Source organism: Crinia signifera, chromosome 7 (assembly GCF_055691185.1).
Source record: "Crinia signifera chromosome 7, ASM5569118v1, whole genome shotgun sequence".
NCBI classification, from domain to species: domain Eukaryota; kingdom Metazoa; phylum Chordata; class Amphibia; order Anura; family Myobatrachidae; genus Crinia; species Crinia signifera.
Genome location: NC_139223.1, coordinates 26,668,362 through 26,690,950, shown reverse-complemented (window position 1 = coordinate 26,690,950; position 22,589 = coordinate 26,668,362). Strand labels below are relative to the sequence as shown.

At 50.2% G+C, this 22,589-nt stretch overlaps 1 protein-coding gene across 3 annotated transcripts; it reads left to right on the top strand.

Moving 5' to 3' along the window:
• Nucleotides 1-361: 361 nt before the first annotated feature.
• Nucleotides 362-22,387, top strand: LOC146019943 (hydroxyacylglutathione hydrolase-like protein). 3 transcript variants are annotated; one of them, XM_083152620.1, is made up of 9 exons: nucleotides 362-490; nucleotides 2,326-2,458; nucleotides 3,548-3,612; nucleotides 4,232-4,349; nucleotides 7,146-7,254; nucleotides 8,513-8,616; nucleotides 11,433-11,534; nucleotides 19,731-19,810; nucleotides 21,979-22,386. In XM_083152620.1, the coding sequence occupies exons 2-9, from the start codon at nucleotides 2,354-2,356 to the stop codon at nucleotides 22,145-22,147; spliced, it is 852 nt and encodes a 283-aa protein (XP_083008746.1). In that variant the 5' UTR covers nucleotides 362-490; nucleotides 2,326-2,353; the 3' UTR covers nucleotides 22,148-22,386. The 3 variants fall into 3 exon arrangements, with proteins under 3 accessions (XP_083008746.1, XP_083008749.1, XP_083008747.1); XM_083152623.1 differs by having other exon boundaries at nucleotides 406-546; nucleotides 21,979-22,387; XM_083152621.1 differs by having other exon boundaries at nucleotides 406-615; nucleotides 21,979-22,387.
• The last annotated feature ends 202 nt before the right edge of the window (nucleotides 22,388-22,589 follow it).

Sequence of the window (22,589 nt, the reverse complement as noted above, 5' to 3'; positions counted from 1 at the left end):
CACAGGCCGCCGTGGGGTCTCTGCCAGCCAGGCGACGCCGCCAACCAACGCGACGACGCAGTGTGCAGGCCAATCACGAAACGGCTCCTGCTAAGGAAGCAACCAATTAGAAAACGAGAGCATGATGGGACCGGCGGCCATTTGCGAAGAGGGCAAGTTGAAATCCCTACATTCTGCCACATTGTACAGCTGGAGTCAGAATACAGCTTATGCAGGGCCTGGGCGCTTCCCCTGTGTACGGCAGTATCACCCGTGGGAGGCACGCTGATAGCGGACAGTTGTGTAATACACGGGTTGCCCTCAATAAAAATGGCTGCGTTTGTCACTTGGCAGGGCGTGACTTTGGGGGGTTGGGTGGCAGAAGCGAATCAGTAACGACTGTGGCGATGTATCATCCAATCAGCAGTCCTGCACCTCTGATATTCCCAAATCAAGCTCTTCTCGGTACCTGGCCCAGGAGGGGATGACACACTGGAGGGGAGAGACCAGGGTAACCGGTATTCCGGGCACCATGCCATGGGCTGTGCATGTGACGTCACATGGCAGGTGTACGCTCACTGGGGGAGGGTTACATAAATGTGACGTCAAATGACAGGTGTACACTGTCAGGCACATGTAAGTGGGTGCGTATGACGTCATATGACATTAGCAGGTGTATACTGTCAGGCACATGGGAGGGGGTGCATGCATGTGACGTCATATGACAGGTGTACACTGACAGGCACATGGGAGGGGGATGCACATACCTCCCTGCATTACCCATTTCAGTAGGGACATATAATGTTCTTCTCCTTAATTTATTATTGACATCATCTATTAATAAGGGTAATAGATAAGAAAGGTGTTTCAACACAGTTGATGGCAATCATAAATTGAGAGGGAAGTCCAGGATTAGAGCATTCTGTCCCTCCTGGAAGGGGTCATATTGGGAGATATGGCTGCATAGTATGTCTGTCAAATGCATACATCCCAACATGACCCTCTCCAGGAGGGACACTCTGCTCCTGGACTTCCCTCTTTATTTAGGATTGCCATCACCTGTGGTGAAGCACCTTTCTTATTAGTTAACCTGTTCAAAAACAGGTGATGGCAATCATACATTAAGAGGGAAGTCCAGAAGCAGAGCATTGTGTCCCTCTTGGCATGGGTCATGTTGGGAGGTATGCATATGACAGATGTACACTGTCAGGCACATGGGAGGGGGGTTCATGTGATGTCATATGGCAGGTGTATGCTCTCAGGCACATAGGAGGGGGTACATGTGATGTCATATAGCAGGTGTATGCTGTCAGGCACATAGGAGGGGGGTGCATGTGATGTCATATAGCAGGTGTACACTGTCAGGCACATAAGGGGGTGCATGTGATGTCATATAGAAGGTGTACACTGTCAGGCACATGGGAGGGGGTACATGTGATGTCATACGACAGGTGTACACTGTCAGGCACATGGGAGGTGGGTACATAGGATTCCGTATGGCAGGTGTACACTGTCAGGCACATGGGATGAGGTGCATGTGATGTCATATAGCAGGTGTACACTTTCAGGCATATGGGAGGGGGTACATGTGATGTCATATAGCATATTACAGAGAGGGCGGCTGTGCCGTGTTAATCTATATATATAATGTAACCGCACTGCTTGCACTTGTTTGGTAGACTTGGTGGGGAGTAGGTGAGCACTGTATGTTAGCAAATATATGCATGGTCTCTGCTACTTATTCCCTGGAAAAATAGGTGACTGACTTTTTCAATTCTAGTGAAAATGACAATGGGTGTGTGTGCGTGTGTGTGTGTGGGGGGGGAATTCACATGAAACATAAGTAGGTGCCCTGCTGGTCAGAGCAGCCCAGGCGGATGCCTGCAGTGTGAACATGGGGCCTACTTGCCTACTTTTGGAAACTAGTTTCAGGGAGATTATAGTTGGTAGTAGAATTTTGCACAGCTCCCCATTGAGGGGGCGTGTCATGCTCCACCCAAAGGGCGTGTCTAGTTCCATATATGGAGAGAATGTGAAAAGAGATTGTGAACGTGGCACCTAGAAGCTTGGGTGTGTACTGCTACATCTGAGAGGAATCTTTTGAAATGACTTGTATCCAAATGTAGATGAGCCCCAGAGCAGTTAGTAAGAGCTACTGGAAAATGGCGCTGATGATTCAATGTAAATATCTGTTTCTAATTCCTTTTTTACCCCCAAAATGTAACCGTGTAATGTGGGCTAGGTGAAATGAGGGAGATTGCTAGACTAATGAGGGAGAGAGGGAGATTGCTGCTATTTCAGGGAGAGGGGAGATGTATGCCGGTAATTCATTATTTCATGTTACAGCTATGTGAGACCTTGAAGTGGACGGAACATGAAGGTGAAAGTAATTTCTGTCCTGGACGACAACTATATGTATCTGGTTATAGAAGAAAGCACAAAGGACGCCATTGCAGTGGATGCATCCGTTGCTAAAAAGGTCATTTATATACTGTATATTGGATGTTTTTCTTTATTTCCACTTATGTTATTTCTGCTCATATCATGTATTCATTTGGTGACAATAAACATTTTTAAAGCCTCATTTGTAAAAAAAAAAAAAAAAAAAGCTTTGGGTTGTACTGTGGAACTAATAGTCCCAGCAAACCTCCCCCACCTGCAGGGACTTGGTGAACCACAAGTCCCAGCATGCTGGGCACTAAAAGGCCCCTGTAGATCCACACCATGACCAATGTATAAAAGAAAAAAAAACACCCTGAAAAGTACAAGTTTGTTATCATACATGCATACACACACATACAAAAATACATATATACTCACCTAGCCACGTTCCCCTGCAGGCAGAGCCGAATTTCCCATTAGGCACGTGAGGCACCGGCCTAGGGGCGGCACATGTTTGGGGGCGGCACTTGGATGCCTGTGATAGTACTGTCAGCCCAAAATGTACCAATAACTGCAAAATATCCACTGTACTGTACTATATTCCATCTTAAATAGAGTGTAAATGGATAGGACATGCAGATACTGCCCCTATAAACTGTCCTACTTAGTAAACATTATTGTTGTGCCTAGGGGCGCCCTCATCCCTAAATCCACCCCTGCCCGCAGGTCGATCCCCTTGTCCAGTAGGACAATCCAGGGGTTAAAAAAAACTGAAGAGCGCGTCCACCGAACTTGAGGAGCCGCATGTGTGTATACACAAATCGTTGGTCACTGGGACTCCCCTCAATCAATCAGGGCTGAGCTCGGACCTGATTGGTTGAGGGGAGTCCCAGTGACTCCCCTCAACCAATCAGGTCACTCTAACCGTCGTCTTCTTCTTCAGTAAAAGGTAGATGGGCTGGTTGGTGCAACTGACGCGTTTTCTCAGACATCTGCTCAATGCGCACTTGTGTGTAGGCCATCTCCATGTGTCCAAACCATTCAGACAACTCTCCCCCCTCATTGCAGGGAACCCCCAGTCTGCCCAAAGACTACAGCTAGCAGCGGGTATATTATCTATGTCACTTACCTACACTTGGCTTGTATTGTGAAGGTCACCTGTGACTAGACTACTGCTTTCTTTCAGTTATTGGACATTGTGCAGAAAGCAGATGTGAATCTGAGAGCCATCCTGACTACCCACCACCACCTGTGAGTACAGTACCTGGCATGGTAATCCCTTACATGCTGCCCATACACTCAGTATGTCCGATGACCATGTGACCAGGATCAATGTGCAGCTGGTACAAGCAGATAATGTGATTGGATAATTATCCAGGATATGCAGACGTGGAGATTCGTTGCTCTTCCGTTCTCATTGTGGGGCCCATTTATCACATAATATTTGCAGCTTATTCCCTGAAAACAGCCATTTTCGGGGGTTAGCCACAAATATTAGGTATCGCCCGAATGTATCAGGAGGGACCGCAGCAGGAATCTCCGATCCCTACTGCGATCCCTCCTGCTCCGCCGCTGGCCGCATCCCCCATAGTTTCTATGGGGGATGTAATGCTGCCCGATGTATCAACATCAAGCAGCATCGCAGTGGGTCCTGCGGCTACCGCCATTCTTCAGATAGCATTGCATATGCCATCCAGTAGTAAATGGGCCCCAGGGCCACATACTGTAGGATCCGGCAACATATTGGTATGATTTGGGAACGTGTCACATATATCTAGCTCTTCGGTACCTGAGCTGTTTGACAGACCTAACCCAATTCTATGTATGTCAAATCCTATGTTTTCCGAGAATCCTTCTTTTCCCTTTTCAGGGATCATTCCCGCGGGAACGCAGATCTTGTTCGCCAGTTTCCGGAGTTGCCCGTGTTCGGAGCAGATGATCGGATCGCGGGCTTAACGCACAGAGTCGCCCACAACCAAGTGATAAAGGTAGTGCCTCGGGAGAGTACAGTTACAAAGCAACGTCCTCCTTTAGGACAGGCGCTTCAAAGACACAGAGGCCCTTATTCTGGTTGGTGCGGTCGAGCCGCATATGCGGCTCCGACCGCACCAGACGAATCCCCGCCCACGCTACGGATCGCCACGGCCGTCCGTACACGGACGGCTGGCGATCCGCACGAAAATGGTGGAGGCGTACGCCTCCACCATGGTGGGAGCTGCCCCCTGCATTCGATGGTCGACGACCATCGAAGGCAGGGCCGCACGCCGCGGCAGCTCCCGCAAGCTGAGACCACACGGACGATTGTCCGTGTGGTAGCTTGTATGGGGGCTGAAAGCTGACATCCGCCGACGTCAGCTTTCCGCCCCCATGAGTGGCGTCATGCCCTCATTACCATGCGTACGCCCCGCGTTTGCATGGGAACGCCCATGAAACGCGGGGCGTATACATAGGGAAATGAGGGACTGAAGCCCCTCACGCCCCTATACGCCCCCTTTGCGGCGTCTAATTTTTTTAAACGGAGATTTCCCCTGCACATGCGCAGAGTGACCTCTGCGCATGTGCAGAGAGAAAACATCGGCGGTACGGCCGCATGCGGGCCGTACCGCTTCAATCTGAATAAGGGCCAGAGTCTGACATTCAGAGCAACATGGGGGGGGGGATGTAATAGGGTGAGAGAATCAGAAAGTGAGAGATTTGGTAAGAAATATCCAGTTTTTTTTAAAGCGGCAATCATTTACACACATCATCATTACCGCTTTAAAAAAACTGGGGATTTCAAATCTCTCACTTTCTGAATCTCTCATCCTATTAAATCTCACCCAGTATGTGCGTGTAACAGGAGCAGATATAGGCAATATCTTCTGAAATACATCTTACAAATACAAGCAAATAACATAGGTATGACAGGAGGGGTAAGACTGGTATTAAAATCAGGTCTGAGAGAACCTGCATCATTGGGGGTAATTCAGACCTGATCTCGCAGCCACAAATTCAAACGATCAGCTTTCAGTGAAGCCTCCACCTTGCCAGAGTGAAATCCCACTTTGTGAATGAATGTGCTCGCTGTACGAATGGATGAGTACGACTACACATCAATTTGAAGCTGAGTGAATATGCCCAAAAGCCAACTTAACAGGCTCACCATTGCATGATTTTTACACTGGCCACCAGTCATTGCAGGTGCCACGTAGCCCTAGACTTACTCGGCGTCCAGTCAGGGCCAGATTAAGCCTTTGGGGCGCCCGGGGCACTTTAGAAAGGGGGGCCCCCTCCTACTTGTCATTACTGGCCGCAAACTGCATGGGAGAATATTACACTGTCAAAACACAGAGTAAAAGCAGTATAAACGTGGTCAATGGTCAACTGCCTCTGATTAAAAACCCTCCCATGACAAGGCAGCTGCTGCTGCTATGGGTCTGAGAAACATATGATGAGCTCTACCAAGCAGAGCTCAGCACATACCTCTCAGCCTCTGACCTCTCGTGCAAAGTGTTATGGGACTTAGTCAACTCCCAGTAAGTGCCTTGACTCCTGATGCTCAGCACCATTAATCATTGTCACATTGGCAGATAGGTGAAGCTGCAGCACTACCCCACTCCCATGCACAAAACCATTAGCTTAAAAAAAAAAATCACAGGGGACCTCTAGATAGAGGGGGGCCCAGGGGTACTGACCCCTTGTGCCCCCATTATAATCCAGTGTCCAGTGGAGCCCAGGGGGCCTGTGACCAGGGACACGGTGGTTTAATGCAAGGTCATAAGCGCATGGCTTGTTGTATACTCCTGGTCCCCAGCAGACTGTTAGCACACTGTTTGGACATCTGCCGGGTGGCCACTGATTGGACAGCTGCCGGGTGGCCACTGATTGGACAGCTGCCGGGTGGCCACTGATTGGACAGCTGCCGGGTGGCCACTGATTGGACAGCTGCCGGGTGGCCACTGATTGGACAGCTGCCGGGTGGCCACTGATTGGACAGCTGCCGGGTGCCCACTGATTGGACAGCTGCCTGGTGCACACTGATTGGACAGCTGCCTGGTGCCCACTGATTGGACAGCTGCCGGTTGCCCACTGATTGGACAGTTGCCGGTTTCCCACTGATTGGACAGCTGCCGGTTGCCCACTGATTGGACAGCTGCCGGGTGTCCGGTTATTGCCTAGCTGCCGGGTGGCCACTGATTGGACAGCTACCAGGTGGCCACTGATTGGACAGCTGCCGGGTGCCCACTGATTGGACAGCTGCCGGGTGCCCACTGATTGGACAGCAGATGGGTGCCCACTGATTGGACAGCTGCCGGGTGCCCACTGATTGGACAGCTGCTGGGTGCCCACTGATTGGACAGCTGCCCGGAGCCGGCTGCAGCACACACCTGTCTGTTTCCGCCAAAGAAGGTGAGTTGTGCTGCTGCCCAGGAAGGAGGTGGAGGTACCCGCACAGGGGTGGTGGGATGTGCAGATGGCGGCTCTGCTTGGTCAGTGATGTCCACCTGCAAATGATTACTGGTTGCCCAGGGTTACCAGTAATTTGTGGAGCAGAGAATTTTTAATAGTACTAGTAAGTTATAGCACTGGCCAGATCACCCAATCCTGGCTGTATGGTGCCACCACAGGCACACCACTAGCCAGAAGCAAGGACCATGGCACAACAGCGGTGCCACCCCCTCGAGCCCAGCTCTCTCTGTGTGGTGGTCCTGCTCTCACACACATAGCTTCGGCCATGGGTATTATATTCCTCTCTATAACACAATCCCTGCGGACCATGTAACTGCAGCCCTTTGTCTCAGCAGTTCGGGGATATAAATGTCAGATGCCTTCTCACACCGTGCCACACGTCGGGTCATGTCTGCTTCTACATGTGGGAGGACGGGTGCCCAGACGCTCCTGCACTGTTTTCAGGTAACCTCCATTTTGTGAACCTCTACGTCCTAATGACCTGTCCAGAGCTGACAGCAGGGAATAGATCTTTCCAGTCATTGGAAAAGTGACAGGTTCATGAAGCAAAGTGTTGGGGGGGGGGGGTTGCAGCTTAGCAATTCATAAGGAGCCGCTACCTCATGAGCAGAAGCTGTCAGTGGCTTAGCGTGGGGGAATGTACAACATACGCGCAGCGTGGGGACTGGCATAGCGGGGGAGCAACCATTGTCAGACTCACATCGCATCCAGGACCCTCGTCCATCACACACAGGGGAGGTTAGGGTGTAGGAGGGGAGGTTAGGGTTAGGCTGCAGGGGGCAGAGGTTATGGTTAGACTGCAGGAGGGGAGGTTAGGGTTAGGCTGCAGGAGGGGAGGTTAGGGTTAGGCTGCAGGAAGGGAGGTTAGGGTTACTCTGCAGGGGGAAAAGGTTATGGTTAGGCTGCAGTAGGGGAAGGTTAGGGTTAGGCTGCAGGGGGAAGAGGTTAGGGTTAGGCTGCAGGGGGAAGAGGTTAGGGTTAGGCTGCAGGAGGTGGAGGTTATGGTTAGGGTGCAGGAGGGGAGGGTTAGGCTGCAAGAGGGGAGGTTAGGGTTAGGCTGCAGGAGGGGAGGTTAGGGTTGAGCTGCAGGAGCGGAGGTTAGGGTTAAGCTGCAGGAGGGGAGGTTAGGGTTAGGCTGCAGGAGGGGAGGTTAGGGTTAGGCTGCAGGAGGGGATGGTTAGGGTTAGGCTGCAGGAGGGGAGGTTAGGGTTAGGCTGCAGGAGGGTTAGGGTTAGGCTACAGGAGGGTTAGGGTTAGGCTGCAGGAGGGGAGGTTAGGGTTAGGCTGCAGGAGGGGAGGTTAGGGTTAGGCTGCAGGAGGGGAGGATTAGGGTTAGGCTGCAGGAGGGGAGGTTAGGGTTAGGCTGCAGGAGGGGAGGTTAGGGTTAGGCTGCAGAAAGGTTTGGGTTAGGCTGCAGGAGGGGACTTTAGGGTTAGGCTGCAGGAGGGGAGGTTAGGGTTACTCTGCAGGGGGCAGAGGTTAGGGATAGGCTGCAGGAGGGGAGGTTAGGGTTAGGCTGCAGGAGGGGAGGGTTAGGGTTAAGCTGCAGGAGGGGAGGATTAGGGTTAGGCTGCAGGAGGGGAGAGTAAGGGATAGGGGTAAAATACTTACCAGGATTCTGACCTCTCTGTATAATAGTCATGCTGTGCTGCCAACATAAGAATACGACCGGTTTACTGTAGATCTCCCTTCTCCTCCGCAGGTGACACCCTGTTCATCGGAGGCTGCGGACAGTTCTTTGAAGGGACAGCTGAACAAATGTACAAGAATTTGCTGCTAACTCTGAGTTCCCTGCCCCCTGATACGGTACGTCACAGCACAGCCATCTGGGGGGCTGCTTATAAAGATATAATGTAGCTATGGTAAACCACCATTAGTAATAATAATGTATCTCCAGATGTTCCAGATTCAATGCTTATATTAGCGTTGCATCCAGAAGATCATAAGGGTATCCGGATTCCAGGTTGACCGGGTCTAGATGGACCATATTATGTTTGACCACAATGAGTCGATCCCGCTAAGTTAGACGGCTAAAGATAGTTGGCGCGTGCTAGAGCGGCAGTAACGCATGGTCCTTCTATACCCGATCAACCTGCTATACCATAACCGATCCTAAGATACAGTATAAGTCATCGATTCCCAATTAGGAATGTCTTTAGTTTTTAAAATCTACCCTCCCGCCGCACGTTTGGTATTTGTTTACTACTCTAAACATTAGGGAAAGAGGGGGGGACTGGACTGCACACCATATTTTTAAACATAATGAGAGGTGCTACCAAGTTAAGGCTTCTAGTACCATACAGGAAAAAAGAACAATACTGATGCACACTCTAGGTGCTAAGAACACTGATAGTAAAAATAATTTTGATAACTCTTACAAATTACATGGAGTATAATTGAAGTTCTTAGCACACATTTGCGCAAATATGTGGGCCCATCCACCGCGTCCAGGTGAACTTCATTAGATGGGTCCCTAACATTTCTAATACTAACACATTATATAAATTTATCTAGGTCTTACCTTCAAATAGAGCCCATATTAACATGCAGTCAGCAATGTAGGAACCTGTGCTAATTAAAACACCTGAGGGTAGATGGGAGGGGTGCCTTAGACCAAGCGGCTCCCCGGGCCAGACTGGCCATCTGGCACTTCTGTGCACTAATTCTCTCCTATAGAAAAGTGCTGGTATGACCACCACAAAATGGCCACCTACTAATTGGAGACATTGTTTACACTTAGGCTAAGGTCGAATATAATATTTACCTAGTCTAGGTGTAGGCAATGTCACCAATTATCCGGCAGCCATAGGGAGACAAAAAGAGCCACAGGGAACTGTTAACACTTGCAGATGCTGGTGCCCGGTGGCTTTATGCAGGAGGCTAGGAGTGTTTGTGATCCGTAGGGGAGCTGAAGTGACAGGAAGACTGGGAGCAGCCTAGCTCCTCAGAGAGTATATGCTTAAGGCAGAGCCCTTCCTCTCTCCTTATGGGGGAAATTTACTAAGATGTGTTTTCCACTTCACATGTGATGTTGCTATGGGCAACCAACTAGCGCTGGCACCTGCCTGTAAGCAGTATGTACTAACATCCTATCAGTACCTAAGTACACAGCATGTCCATGTCCTATATTCTGCTAGGGACCTCTCTGCCATGCCCTGTGTGTAACCCAGATGCGCTCAGGCCGGGTAACTCAAACACACTCAGGTCAAGTAACCCAAGCGCCCTCAGGCCCGGTAACCCAAGCGCCCTCAGGCCCGGTAACCCAAGTGCCCTCAGGCCGGGTAACCCATGTGTGCTCATACAGTATTAATCTATATGGAGACTGAAGCTGTATAGCTGGTGCATGTCCCTATAACACCTTGCTTGGGCTTGTAACAGATCTATATTTATTGTAGAACATGTTTTCGTTTTGTGTATTTCCTTCTGTTTTAAGGCTAGCTGTAATATTATTGATGTATTTATTACCAGTTATTAATATAGCGCACACATATTCCGCAGCGCTTTACAGAGAATATTTGAACATTCACATCAGTCCCTGCCCCAGAGGAGCTTACAATCTATATTCCCTACTACATAGATAGAATAGAACCCATGTCCTCAGCGCTGTGAGGCAGTAATGCTAACCATTACACCGTCCATACTGCCCCGTATATATAACACATGGTGGGAATAGAACCCATGACCTCAGCGCTGTGAGGCAGTAATGCTAACCATTACACCGTCCATACTGCCCCGTATATATAACACATGGTGGGAATAGAACCCATGACCTCAGTGCTGTGAGGCAGTAATGCCAACCATTACACCGCCCGTCAGACTTATTATACTTTATATAATACTCTATTTCAAGGGAAGGCAACATGTGCAGCGGCTGTAGAACTATACTACCCAGCATGCCCTGGCACACTTTTTCTGTGTTGTATGATAGCAGTTAATGAACTATAGGGTGGAGGGCCCTGCCCCTTAGAGCTTAGATACAGTTATATATACGAAGCATCAGTCATATCTAAGGGCAGCGGAAATCTTTGTGGACAATTGAATTCCATGAGGGCGGATCTATAACCCGATCACATGGTGCCTGAGAATGAGATTTCCTTGAGGGCGAAGCTATAACCCGATCACATGGTGTCTGAGAATGAGAATTCTGTGAGGGTGGAGCTATAACTCGATCACATGGTGTCTGAGAATGAGATTTCCTTGAGGGCGAAGCTATAACCCGATCACATGGTGTCTGAGAATGAGAATTCTGTGAGGACGGAGCTATAACTCGATCACATGGTGTCTGAGAATGAGAATTCCGTGAGGGCGGAGCTATAACCCGATCACATGGTGCCTGAGAATGATAATTCCTTGAGGGCGGAGCTATAACTCGATAACATGGTGTTTGAGAATGATAATTCTGTGAGGGTGGAGCTATAACCCGATCACATGGTGCCTGAGAATGAGAATTCCGTGAGGGCGGAGCTATAACTCGATCACATGGTGTTTGAGAATGATAATTCTGTGAGGGTGGAGCTATAACCCGATCACATGGTGCCTGAGAATGAGAATTCTGTGAGGGTGGAGCTATAACCCAATCACATGGTGTCTGAAAATTATTTTCACCTGTTCTGTCTCTGTAGAAAGTGTTCTGTGGGCATGAATACACTGTGAGGAACTTGAAGTTTGCACTAAAAGTAGAACCAGACAATGAACACGTGAAGGAGAAACTGGCCTGGGCCAAGGTGAGTGTTTATTCAGGAGTGTTCCACGAAACACGTTATTTGTGTCCGCTTGACAAAACCCTCCTTCTACCAGTCCATTTAGATTTTAACCATGCCGCCAAACTCCTATATGGTGGAACGAGGGCTGTATAAGCCCAAGTGAAATTAAGAGACTGTGAATTTGAGCTTGGTTAAATAAAGTTGTTGAAAAATGACCAGGCATAGAAGGAGGGGTTATTCAGGGCGGGAAGCCCCACCAATGGGGGTCCTGGGGGGTGGCACCCTGGAGCTAGGGTATATAGCCTAGGTAGTAAGACAGAATACCCCTCCTTGAATTTTGATCCTGTGAGAGAAAAGTGTTTCAGATAAGTGCAGCGCTGCTATTACTGATACCTGAAATGTCCGGGCGTCCTAAACGTTCAGCTCCACCACCCCGCTGGCTGGCGGATGCAGCTCGTCCGCTCAGCCATGTCCCTGGTCGCAGGGGCGGTGGTGTGGGCAGTCAGGCGTCCTATAGTGTGGGGGTCGCGGGATCGCGGCCTACCTCGCCGGGCGCGAGCAGTGGTGCGGGGGTTAATATGGTTGGCAGCGGGGATATGGTCGCTCTCCCCCCGGCTAATGCAGCAGGCGGGGGAGAGGTATCTGTGTCCGGCGGGCGTGTATCGCCGGGCTCCGGCGACAGCGCGCCGAGCCGGGTGGTTCTGGCGGGGGGCAGGGAGCCTGGACAGGCTCTCCCGCTCCCTTCCGTGCCTGCGCATGTCGGCGTCTCTGATGAGGCGCTGTACATGGCAACGGCAGGAGCCGGGGATGAGCTGCAGGCGGCGTCCACTGAAGTGGAGCCGCCGCAAGGAGAGGGGGGACCCGCATTACACGCTGGGACCTCCGTTCGGCTGAACGGAGGTGACACCAGCGGGGGGATAAATATGCAGCCGGGATTAGGGGGGGTGAGTGCTCCCCCCCCCCCTGGTGATGACAGTAATGTGGCTGAAGTAAATACAGTCACAGAGCAAGAAAGGGGGACAGGTGCCCCCAATGTGAATACACAGGAAAGTAACACACAAGGGGGTGTGGGAGTAAGGCAGCAAGGCAGGGGGCCAAGCCCGCTTATTCATATTACAGGAGGTCCCCCTGCTGGTGGTAGCTGGGACAGCGGACCCAGACATTGGGATAGGCATATGAGTTATGAAGTAAGGGGTTTAGGCAGGCCGGGCGAAATTCGCCAGCAGCTGGGTGAGCCTTTGTATGACCACCGTATGATGGGACAGCGGGGGCAGGCACAGCACGGTGTTTTTACTCCCTGGGCCCAGGGATACGGCCCGCAGAATCAACAGCTAATGCCTCCAGGCCCTTACTTTAATACAACACCAGGGGGCCTGGTTAATACATTTCCACAATTTGTTAATTGGGGTCAACAGGGGCAGGGGCAGTGGCCTAACCAGACACAAACTGGTGGGAGTTACGGCGGGCCCCAATACCCGTACTGGGGATCGGGGTCCGGCCATCCCATTAACCAGGGAATACATCAATATGGTCACTTTCCACCGCAAGGGCACTATAATATGCCACAATACCCTGTGCAGGCTTACGGGGGCTGGGCACCCCCGTCACGGGAGAGCCCCATGGGGGGTCAGGGTCTACCATTTAGACAAGGCGAGGGGGCAGGGGAGTTTCAGGGAGAAAGGGCTCCCTCGGTTGACGCGCAGGTAGCGGCAGAAACGCAACAAAGGCGTTCGCAGGCGGGGAGTACATCCAGCCAGTCTATTAATGATGGTTGTGTTCTTTCAGTTGCGGAGACACGTCCCACTTCACCGCGAGTGCGGAGGGAAAGTTCATCGGTAGAAGCTACAGCGGTGGAGACCGCAGTACAATTGACGACAGGGGAAGCCACATCAGCATCCCAGTCGGCCAGGAAGGAAGGGGAAACACCCGCGAGGGAAAAGACAACGGTCTCGGAAGCAGCCGCCAAGGAAAAGGGTGACGCACCTCGGATGGAGGTGGTCGACGAGGAGGATTCCTCTTCTGGTGAGTCAGCGTCTTCTGCTTCATCAGGCGATAGTGACGAATCAGGCGCAGAGAAAAGGCCGCGCAAGCTTGCCAAGCTGGTAGCTAAGCAGGTAGCCAAGGCGGTTAGGGGCAAGAAACGCAGGCGTAAGAATAGTCCCGTAGCGACAGGGGAAGTAGCTGGGGATGCATCTCATTGTTCCAACACAGCAGTGGCCAGGGGACTTAGGAAAGGGGTCAAAGAAAAGATTAGAAAGGGCAAATTTATTGACCTTTTCACAATCACGACAGAGATGAAGAAGGATTTTGACAAAGTCAAAAAAGATTCGCACAGTGGCGAAGCCTCCTTCAAAGGGTTTCATAACTGGTTAAAGGGTTTCCTGGCATTTGCATCATCTTACCTCACCACCAGGCCGACAGAATATCAGAATGTGATTAGTTACCTTCACCTCATTAATGAGACTTTTATGAATTATAAGGGTCCGGCTTGGAGGGAATATGATGAGAAATTCCGTCTTTGTCATGAGGGTAAACAGATTATGCCGATGGGTTCTAAGCACGTCGAGATTTGGTGGGAGGTGATAGGAAAGAGCCAACCCATGACGGAGTCAGCGGGTAAGAAGTCCTTTCAAGGTGGGAAAGCGTCCGGGAAGTCTGGGGGGAAAGGGTGATGTTTCGCCTTTAACGATGGGAAATGTGACAAGGGCGCAAAATGCAGGTTCAAGCACGAGTGCAAAATATGTGGAGCAGGGCACCCAGCTAAGACATGCAGAAGTGGCAAAGCGAATAGTGCAGGAGAAGGCGCAGCTGGCGCTAAGTAAGGCAGATTCGCCCATTAAGCTACATCAGTTGGAACACTATTTAAGAGGATACCCTAATAAATTTGATGTTAAGTTTTTGTTAGAGGGTTTCTCTTTGGGTTTCCGCCTCCCTATCCCCGATAATTTTTTCACTTCCACAAACAAGAATTTGAAGTCAGCCAGGGAATTGCCAGGGGTTGTTAAGACAAAGGTACAGCTGGAGGTTAGTCTGGGCAGGATGGTGGGGCCTTTTGAGACCCCACCTATTCCGAAGCTGTGCATCTCACCCCTAGGGGTGGTGCCAAAAAAGGATCCAGGAAAGTTCCGACTAATACAACACCTTTCTTATCCACCCGGTAATTCAGTTAACGACGCCATTCCAGTTGAATTGGCGAGCGTTCACTATCAGTTGTTTGACGAAGTTTTAGGCCTAGTTAAAAGTTTCGGCCCCGGGGCACTGATGGCCAAGATAGACATAGAGTCTGCCTTCAGGCTCCTCCCGCTGCATCCTGATTCTTTTAGGTTCATGGGCTTCAAGTTGGAAGGGGCGTTCTATATTGACAGGTGCCTGCCCATGGGCTGCTCGATTTCCTGTTCATACTTTGAGAGATTCAGCACTTTTTTACAATGGTGCATTCAAAATGAATCAAGATCCAAGGGGGTTGCCCATTATCTTGACGACTTTCTCATTGTAGGAACAGGGGGCGAGGAGGCATGTGGGAGGACGCTGGGCGTGGCGTTGCGAGTTTTTGAGTCATTGGGCGTGCCCATAGCCCATGAGAAGACAGAAGGGCCTGTGACAGTCCTGTCATACCTAGGTATTGAAATTGATACTGGGGCAGGGTGCTGCAGGCTCCCAGCTGACAAGGTGGAGAGACTTCAGGGTTTCATTCAGGACTGCAGGGCTAGGAACAGGGTGCAACTGCGAACCGTCCAGTCCTTGTTAGGTTCCTTTAACTTTGCTTGTAGGGTTATTCCTATGGGTAGGGTTTTCTGTAGGAAACTGGAAAGGGCCACAGCCGGAGTTAAGAATCCCCACCATTCTATTCGCCTGGGTAGGGAAATTAAGGATGATTTGAGTGTATGGCAAGAATTCTTGCACCACTTTAATCATAATCTGATTTGGCAAGCTGAAGCGGCCTCGAATGGGGAGCTGCAGCTGTTCACAGACGCAGCGGGGTCGTTAGGTTTTGGAGCCTACTTTGAAGGGGAATGGTGTTGTGAGAGATGGCCTCAATCTTGGATAGACAGGGGATTCACTGGGAATATGTTATTGTTGGAACTGTTTCCTATCATTGTGGCTGTGGTACTGTGGGCAGGACAACTAGCGAACAGGAGCATAGTTTTCTGGTGCGATAACCTGGGTGTGGTGCATTCAGTTAACAATCAAAGGGCTTCGTCCCCAGAGGCACTAAGATTGTTGCGGCACCTTATTCTAGTTTGCTTGAAAAACAACATCAATTTCAGGGCCAGACATGTACCAGGCGTTGAAAACGATATCGCAGACGCTTTGTCGCGATTTCAGTTTACTAGGTTTCGTGAACTGGCGCCAGCAGCAGCGGAAACAGGTCTAAGATGTCCCAAATCTGTCTGGCAGGTAGTAGAGCCGGCATGACAGAACTAGCATGCCGGTCACTAGCACCTGCTACCCGCAGATCTTATGGAAAGGCATGGGAGGATTGGTGTAATTATCAGCAACAACCGGAATCCAGGGGTAAGTCAGTGGATGACTGCCTCCTAGCCTTCGTATGGGAACACTTTAACAACGGACGGTCCAAGTCGGCTATGGCGGCGGCTTTGGCAGGTATAGCATTTCACAGCAAATTACGCAGGGTGCCAGATCCTACTAAATCATTCATCATCAGTAAGGCAATGAGGGGTTGGTCGCGCGTACAACCGGTACAACCGGATAATAGGCGTCCCCTGGATGAAACCAAGTTAGGAGAACTATTGGCTGTGTTATCCAATGTTGCAGATAATGAACCGGAGGTAGCGCTGTTTAGGGTGGCTTTTGCTTGGGCGTTTCACGGGGCTTTCAGAGTTAGTGAGTTAACAGCGCGCAATAAAAGGGTTAGCTCGGGGATTCTTAAGGATGACGTGGTGGTAAGCAAGGAGCAGGTGTTATGCAGGCTAAGAAGGTCAAAGACTGACCAGCAAGGCAGGGGCACCTGGATTACGCTTAAGCCACACGTCAACAAAGTAATCTGCCCGGTTGCGCTAACTCTAGAATATGCCTCTGTAAGGCCCAGCGAGGCGGTTCAATTTTTGGCCCACGCTAACGGGTCACCGCTCACAAAATTTCAGTTTACTGCAGTTATGAAGAAGGGCTTAGCGGCAATAGGGCTGCGTCCAGACGATTATGGAACACATTCATTCCGAATTGGCGCAGCCACTGCAGCAACGGTAGCAGGTTTGCCGCCTGAGGCTGTCAAAGCAGTGGGCAGATGGAAGTCAGACAGCTTTAAAAAATACGTGAGAGTTAATATGCTTTAATATAGAGTGTGTAGAATTTTTAAGTATTAGCCTAAGTATAGTATGCGCCTGTTGCGCGGGTCCAAAAACGTAAAGTTTACAAACGGTTGGGGAACGATTAGCGTTCCGCAATCGGAGGTGTGGGGTGAATTTTTTGATTTTTCCTCCAGAATGCGCCTAATTCAATCTGGCCCCACCTTACAGGCCTTTCTGGTGGTTTTTTAAGTTTTTCAACTCCACTTGGACCCTAGCTTTATGTCATTTATAAGTTGTGAAATATTAGAGTATAAGTTGAATACTAACCCCTAGGTTTTTTCCTTCCTTTGCAGCCCCATCCCCCCCCTTCGGTCCCTTGGGGATAGTTTGGATAGTAGGGCACTCCTACATATTCTGGGCAGAAAAGCACTTAGTAGCTAGGAGTTCGCCAGTGCTGGCCACTGCAAAAGCAGCAAGATGGATTGGGGTTAGGGGCCTTCTATGGAAGAACTTGACAGGCCTTCTACAGAGAGAAGCCAGCAAAGGGGACAGGCCAGATGTTTTGATAATACACCTGGGAGGGAATGACCTAGCAAAGACTACTGGCATAGCCTTGAGAATCATGATGGAGAAGGATTTAGCTGCTTTGTTGAAGAGTTGGCAGGGTCTACGGCTGGTATGGTCAGATATCATCTCCCGGTTCTCCTGGAGAGGAGCGCATAACGTAGAGGCAATAGAAAGGGCAAGGAGAAAGCTAAATCACGCCTTAAGCAGGTTTGTGGTGTGTAAAGGGGGATTGGCTGTCAGGCACTCCGAGATTACAAGAGAACACCCGGACCTATACAGGCCTGATGGGGTGCACTTGTCCGAGGAAGGAATGGCTATCTTTTTGAGGGGAATTCTTAAGAGATTGGGCTAACAGTTATTAGAGCGAATAGATTTGTTGGGGGATGGCGGGGCAATTGGCACTTGAGGATGAGTGGTTAGTGTGCCACTTGCTGTGGCGGGTCGGCACCCTCGACCAGGATTCTAGAAGGGCGTCAGGTGGTCCCTGCGCGGTATTACCCCTCGCCTTGCCAGGAGGGCGGACGAGCCTCGACTCAACGCGGTGGGCGATGAACATTTAGGCGAAGATGTTCACGTCAGGCCTTAGAGGCGTGGGGATGTCCGCGCAGGGCGGGCTGTGCCTTTGGTAAGGGGTGTTTAAGAGGTTGGGAGCGACCTGGTCGTTGCCCGGAGTAACACCCCTGAACGGTCTTCGGTCTCAGGTGCCTGGTCCTTGCCATCCCCTTTTAAAGGGGTTATACCAGTTTCTCTTGGTCTTTAATAAATAACTATGACCGTTTAAACTGAGCTATTGGTGTCGCGTCTTTATTTTAGATAAGTTGTGTCAGTGTGAAGTTATTTCTAGGCCAAGGTATGATAAGGTTAGAGTCACAAGCAACATAATTCTCTAGGCTACTTAGGTGGAACGAGGGCTGTATAAGCCCAAGTGAAATTAAGAGACTGTGAATTTGAGCTTGGTTAAATAAAGTTGTTGAAAAATGACCAGGCATAGAAGGAGGGGTTATTCAGGGCGGGAAGCCCCACCAATGGGGGTCCTGGGGGGTGGCACCCTGGAGCTAGGGTATATAGCCTAGGTAGTAAGACAGAATACCCCTCCTTGAATTTTGATCCCCACCCTCCCTTCCCTTGCACATTAAGGCCTTGCCTTAAAAATTTCGATCTAATTGGCAATTTTAGAATTGGCGGGTCGGCACCCTCGACCAGGATTCTAGAAGGGCGTCAGGTGGTCCCTGCGCGGTATTACCCCTCGCCTTGCCAGGAGGGCGGACGAGCCTCGACTCAACGCGGTGGGCGATGAACATTTAGGCGAAGATGTTCACGTCAGGCCTTAGAGGCGTGGGGATGTCCGCGCAGGGCGGGCTGTGCCTTTGGTAAGGGGTGTTTAAGAGGTTGGGAGCGACCTGGTCGTTGCCCGGAGTAACACCCCTGAACGGTCTTCGGTCTCAGGTGCCTGGTCCTTGCCATCCCCTTTTAAAGGGGTTATACCAGTTTCTCTTGGTCTTTAATAAATAACTATGACCGTTTAAACTGAGCTATTGGTGTCGCGTCTTTATTTTAGATAAGTTGTGTCAGTGTGAAGTTATTTCTAGGCCAAGGTATGATAAGGTTAGAGTCACAAGCAACATAATTCTCTAGGCTACTTATTGTATTTGTGATCATCTCTCTCATTCTCTCTAAATAAAAGGCTAACTACGCCTCACCTCTATGAGGTGAAGTACCGCTAGAGGCAACTCAATGGACCAAATTACCTTTTTATGTGCTATAAGATGTCATAGCAGAAAGTGAAAGCAAATTTTCCAGGGACACTGATCTGTTTCAAACATGTGGGATATGGGGAGAGGGAGCTGTGAAGACAGAGATTAGAGGTGGGAGCAGATAGGGACTGAGGGTGGGGAGATTGTGTGCTAAAAACTGTCACAGCTCAAAGTGAAAGTACATTGCAGAAACCGTCATTTTGACAGGCTTTGAACTAGTGTGTGTGTGTGTGTGTGTGTGTGTGTGTGTGTGTGTGTGTGTGTGTATAGGCCTGGCAGAGCATCACCAAGGATAATACCCAGTGGCTGGTGATGTCTGTGCGTTCCAGACTTCAGGCTTTGTTTCAAACCCTGCAAAGGTATTAAAAAAGTTTGATTTAGGATTGTTTAGTCCCATTACTTTTGGTCCCATAAAAAGTGTGAAGCACATATAGAAACCGCTGTAATTCCTACACCGTTCTCCTGATTTGGATGTAAATACCCTCAAATTAAAGCAGAAAGTCTGCAGTTTAACATCTTGTTTGGTTAATTTCAAACCCACTGTGATGGTGTATAGAGCCCAAAATATGAGATTGTGTCGATGTCCCAATATTTCTGGACCTGACTGTACATGAATATTTATGCTGGGTGTGCGCTGTGTTTCTCAGGCCCGAGATGAAGATGACGTCCCCACTGTTCCCTCCAGCCTGGAGGAGGAGTTTCTGTATAACCCGTTCATGCGGGTAAGGTGAGCAGTATACATCACTTGGGCATATGACTACAGAATGGTGTCACCAGCTACTGAGTGTTTCCCCTGCTCTCGGAATTGGCTGTAAGCATGCTCTCCCCATAGGCGCAATATTATTCCTGGTGACAGGAGGCCGAGGGCAACGCTAATGGGGAATGGGCAGACATAACGTCCCAATTTCTATAATTGTTTAGGAGGGATGGTGCGCTGAGCAGCATACTGATAATCAGGCAAGATCTTGCTGGGGCTCATGATAACTGGTGCACAAAACATGCTGTAACCCTTAGCAACCAATTAGATGCTTTCATTTACCAAAATGTACATATGACACCACATTCCTCCTGCACTAGGCTCACAGGGGCCCCTATCACTTCTCTAAGCTGTCGTGGGACCTGACCAGTTGCTATGGGTTACAGCAACCTTTGTACACTGTTTCCTGTGAAATATTTGTAACATGATACACAGTAAATATTTGTTTGAGGCTCGGACTAATGGGCCCATTTATCAATTAAAATTTGTGGCTAATTTCCCTTAAAAAAAAACCACCCGTTTTCGGGGGTTAGCTGCAAATATTAAGTACGCTCGAAATGTATGTAGGAGGGACCACAGCAGAAATCTCTGGTTCCTGGTACGATCACTCCTGTCTCGCTCACAGCCGTATCCGACATAGGTTCCTATAGAGCAGGGGTGGCCAACCTGTGGCTCTAGAGCCGCATGCGGCTCTCCCCCCGTTAAAGTGCGGCTCCTGCTCCCACTGCTGCCCGCCGCCTGTCCCCGTCCCCATCACCCGCTGCCGGTTCCTCGAATCCCTTCTCCTTCTGAGGGGAGGAGAGCGCGCATCGCTTATCTGTCCTACCCCTCACTGTGCATCCTTGTGACTGGGTCATCTGCCAATCAGAGCTCGCGGGCCGGCAGCCAATCAGGAGCTTTGATTGGTGGACGGCACAGTCACAGGGAAGTGAGGGGGGGAAGGAGACGCGTGGTGTACTGTGCTCTCCTCCCCTCGGTGACATGACAGGACTGCAGGGGGACACCAGACTGTCCTCTCCCCGCCCGGCAGCAGCAGCAACAATGGTGAGTGCTGCTGCTGAGAAATTAGCACTGTGGGGGCATAGCAGTTTGTGGCACTGTGGGGGCATATCAGTTTGTGGCACTGTGGGGGCATAGCAGATTGTGGCGATGTGGGGGCATAGCAGTTTGTGGCGATGTGGGGGCATAGCAGTTTGAGGCACTGTGGGGGCATACCAGCTTTTTGGCACTGTGGGGGCATACCAGCTTTTTGGCACTGTGGGGGCATAGCAGTTTGTGGCACCGTGGGGCATACCCAGCACCATGGTGGCATACCTTGCACCGTGGGAGCATATGTGTATGTGGCACTATTGGGGGCATATGTATATATGGCACTGCACTATTGGAGGCATATGTGTATCACACCCACCCAAGGGGTCCAAATAGACCATGCCCCTTTTTTGGCACACGCGTCGAAGGCGCGCGCATGTTGTTGGCTCTTTAGCTTTACCACAGATATTTTTCGGCTCTTTACCTCTGACCGGTTGGCCACCCCTGCTATAGAGGATGCAGTGCTGCCCGCCGTACCAATATCAGGTCCCGCAGATACCGCCATTCTGAGCCTATGGACTACTTACCGCAGGTCCAGCCAGGCAGTGCGGTTAGCAAGGTCAGTGCTGGCCACACATGTGCAGACCCCTTCCTCACCTCCCCTTGGAACCCAGCACAGAGCCTCTGTCCCTGCTGGTTACTGTATACCACTGATCGGATTTGCATATTGCAGCACGATCCTGAGAGGTAAGATCCCGCCCAGATTGCATTGTATATGTCACAAATTCTCAAACTCGGTCCTCAGGACCCCACACGGTGCATGTTTTGCAGGTCTCCTCACAGAATCACAAGTGAAGTAATTTGCTCCATCTGTGGATCTTTTAAAATGTGTCAATGATTAATGAATGCACCTGTACACCTGCCGGGTGACCTGGAAAACATGAACCCCTGGTATATGTGATCCCTAGTAAATGGGCCCCTAAAAAGCAGGAGTGTACAGACCAGACAGAGCAAACGTGTGTGTGTGTGTGTGTGTGTGTGTGTGAGCGTATGTATACCTGTGTGTATACATATAAAATTATACTTTTATGGATTTTTTGTGCACACAGAGAAGAAGCCGTTCAGAAATTCACCGGCCAGACAGACCCGGTGGAGGTCACTCGAGTTTTGCGGAAAGAAAGAGACGATTTTAAAAAGCCAAAAGATCAGCTGCCAATCCCAGCGCTCCTGGCATTACAGTGGGGTCTCCTCCAGCAGTCCGCGTCAGTACAAAAATAGCAGCATATGGCACCCCAACACTAGAACGCTCCAACCTGAACGTAAGAGGGCAGAAGAGAATTCCAGTGATAGGTCCGGATATGGGATCCTGCACCCAGAATATCTGTTTGCCGGACAGTGGTCAGGGTGCGCTTAGCACCGATCTGTTGCATCTCTCTTGGTGTAAGGCTGATAGTACCGGGGTCACCGGCCAGTTGCTGGCCATAGCATTTTGATAATAGGTAGATAATAAAGATATTTCAATTCCTCTTACATTTGTGTTATGTTGCTTGAAGTCCTAGGAACTCACTAATGATTTCTAGCAAATACCGCAGTACCACCCTGAGATGCCGACACTGAATATGTGCGGTGTCTATGTGTGCTGACACATGCACCGCGTGACACGTGCGCAGAAGGAAAAGCACCTGTCAGGTGCGCACATATCGTTGTTGCGTCCAACACT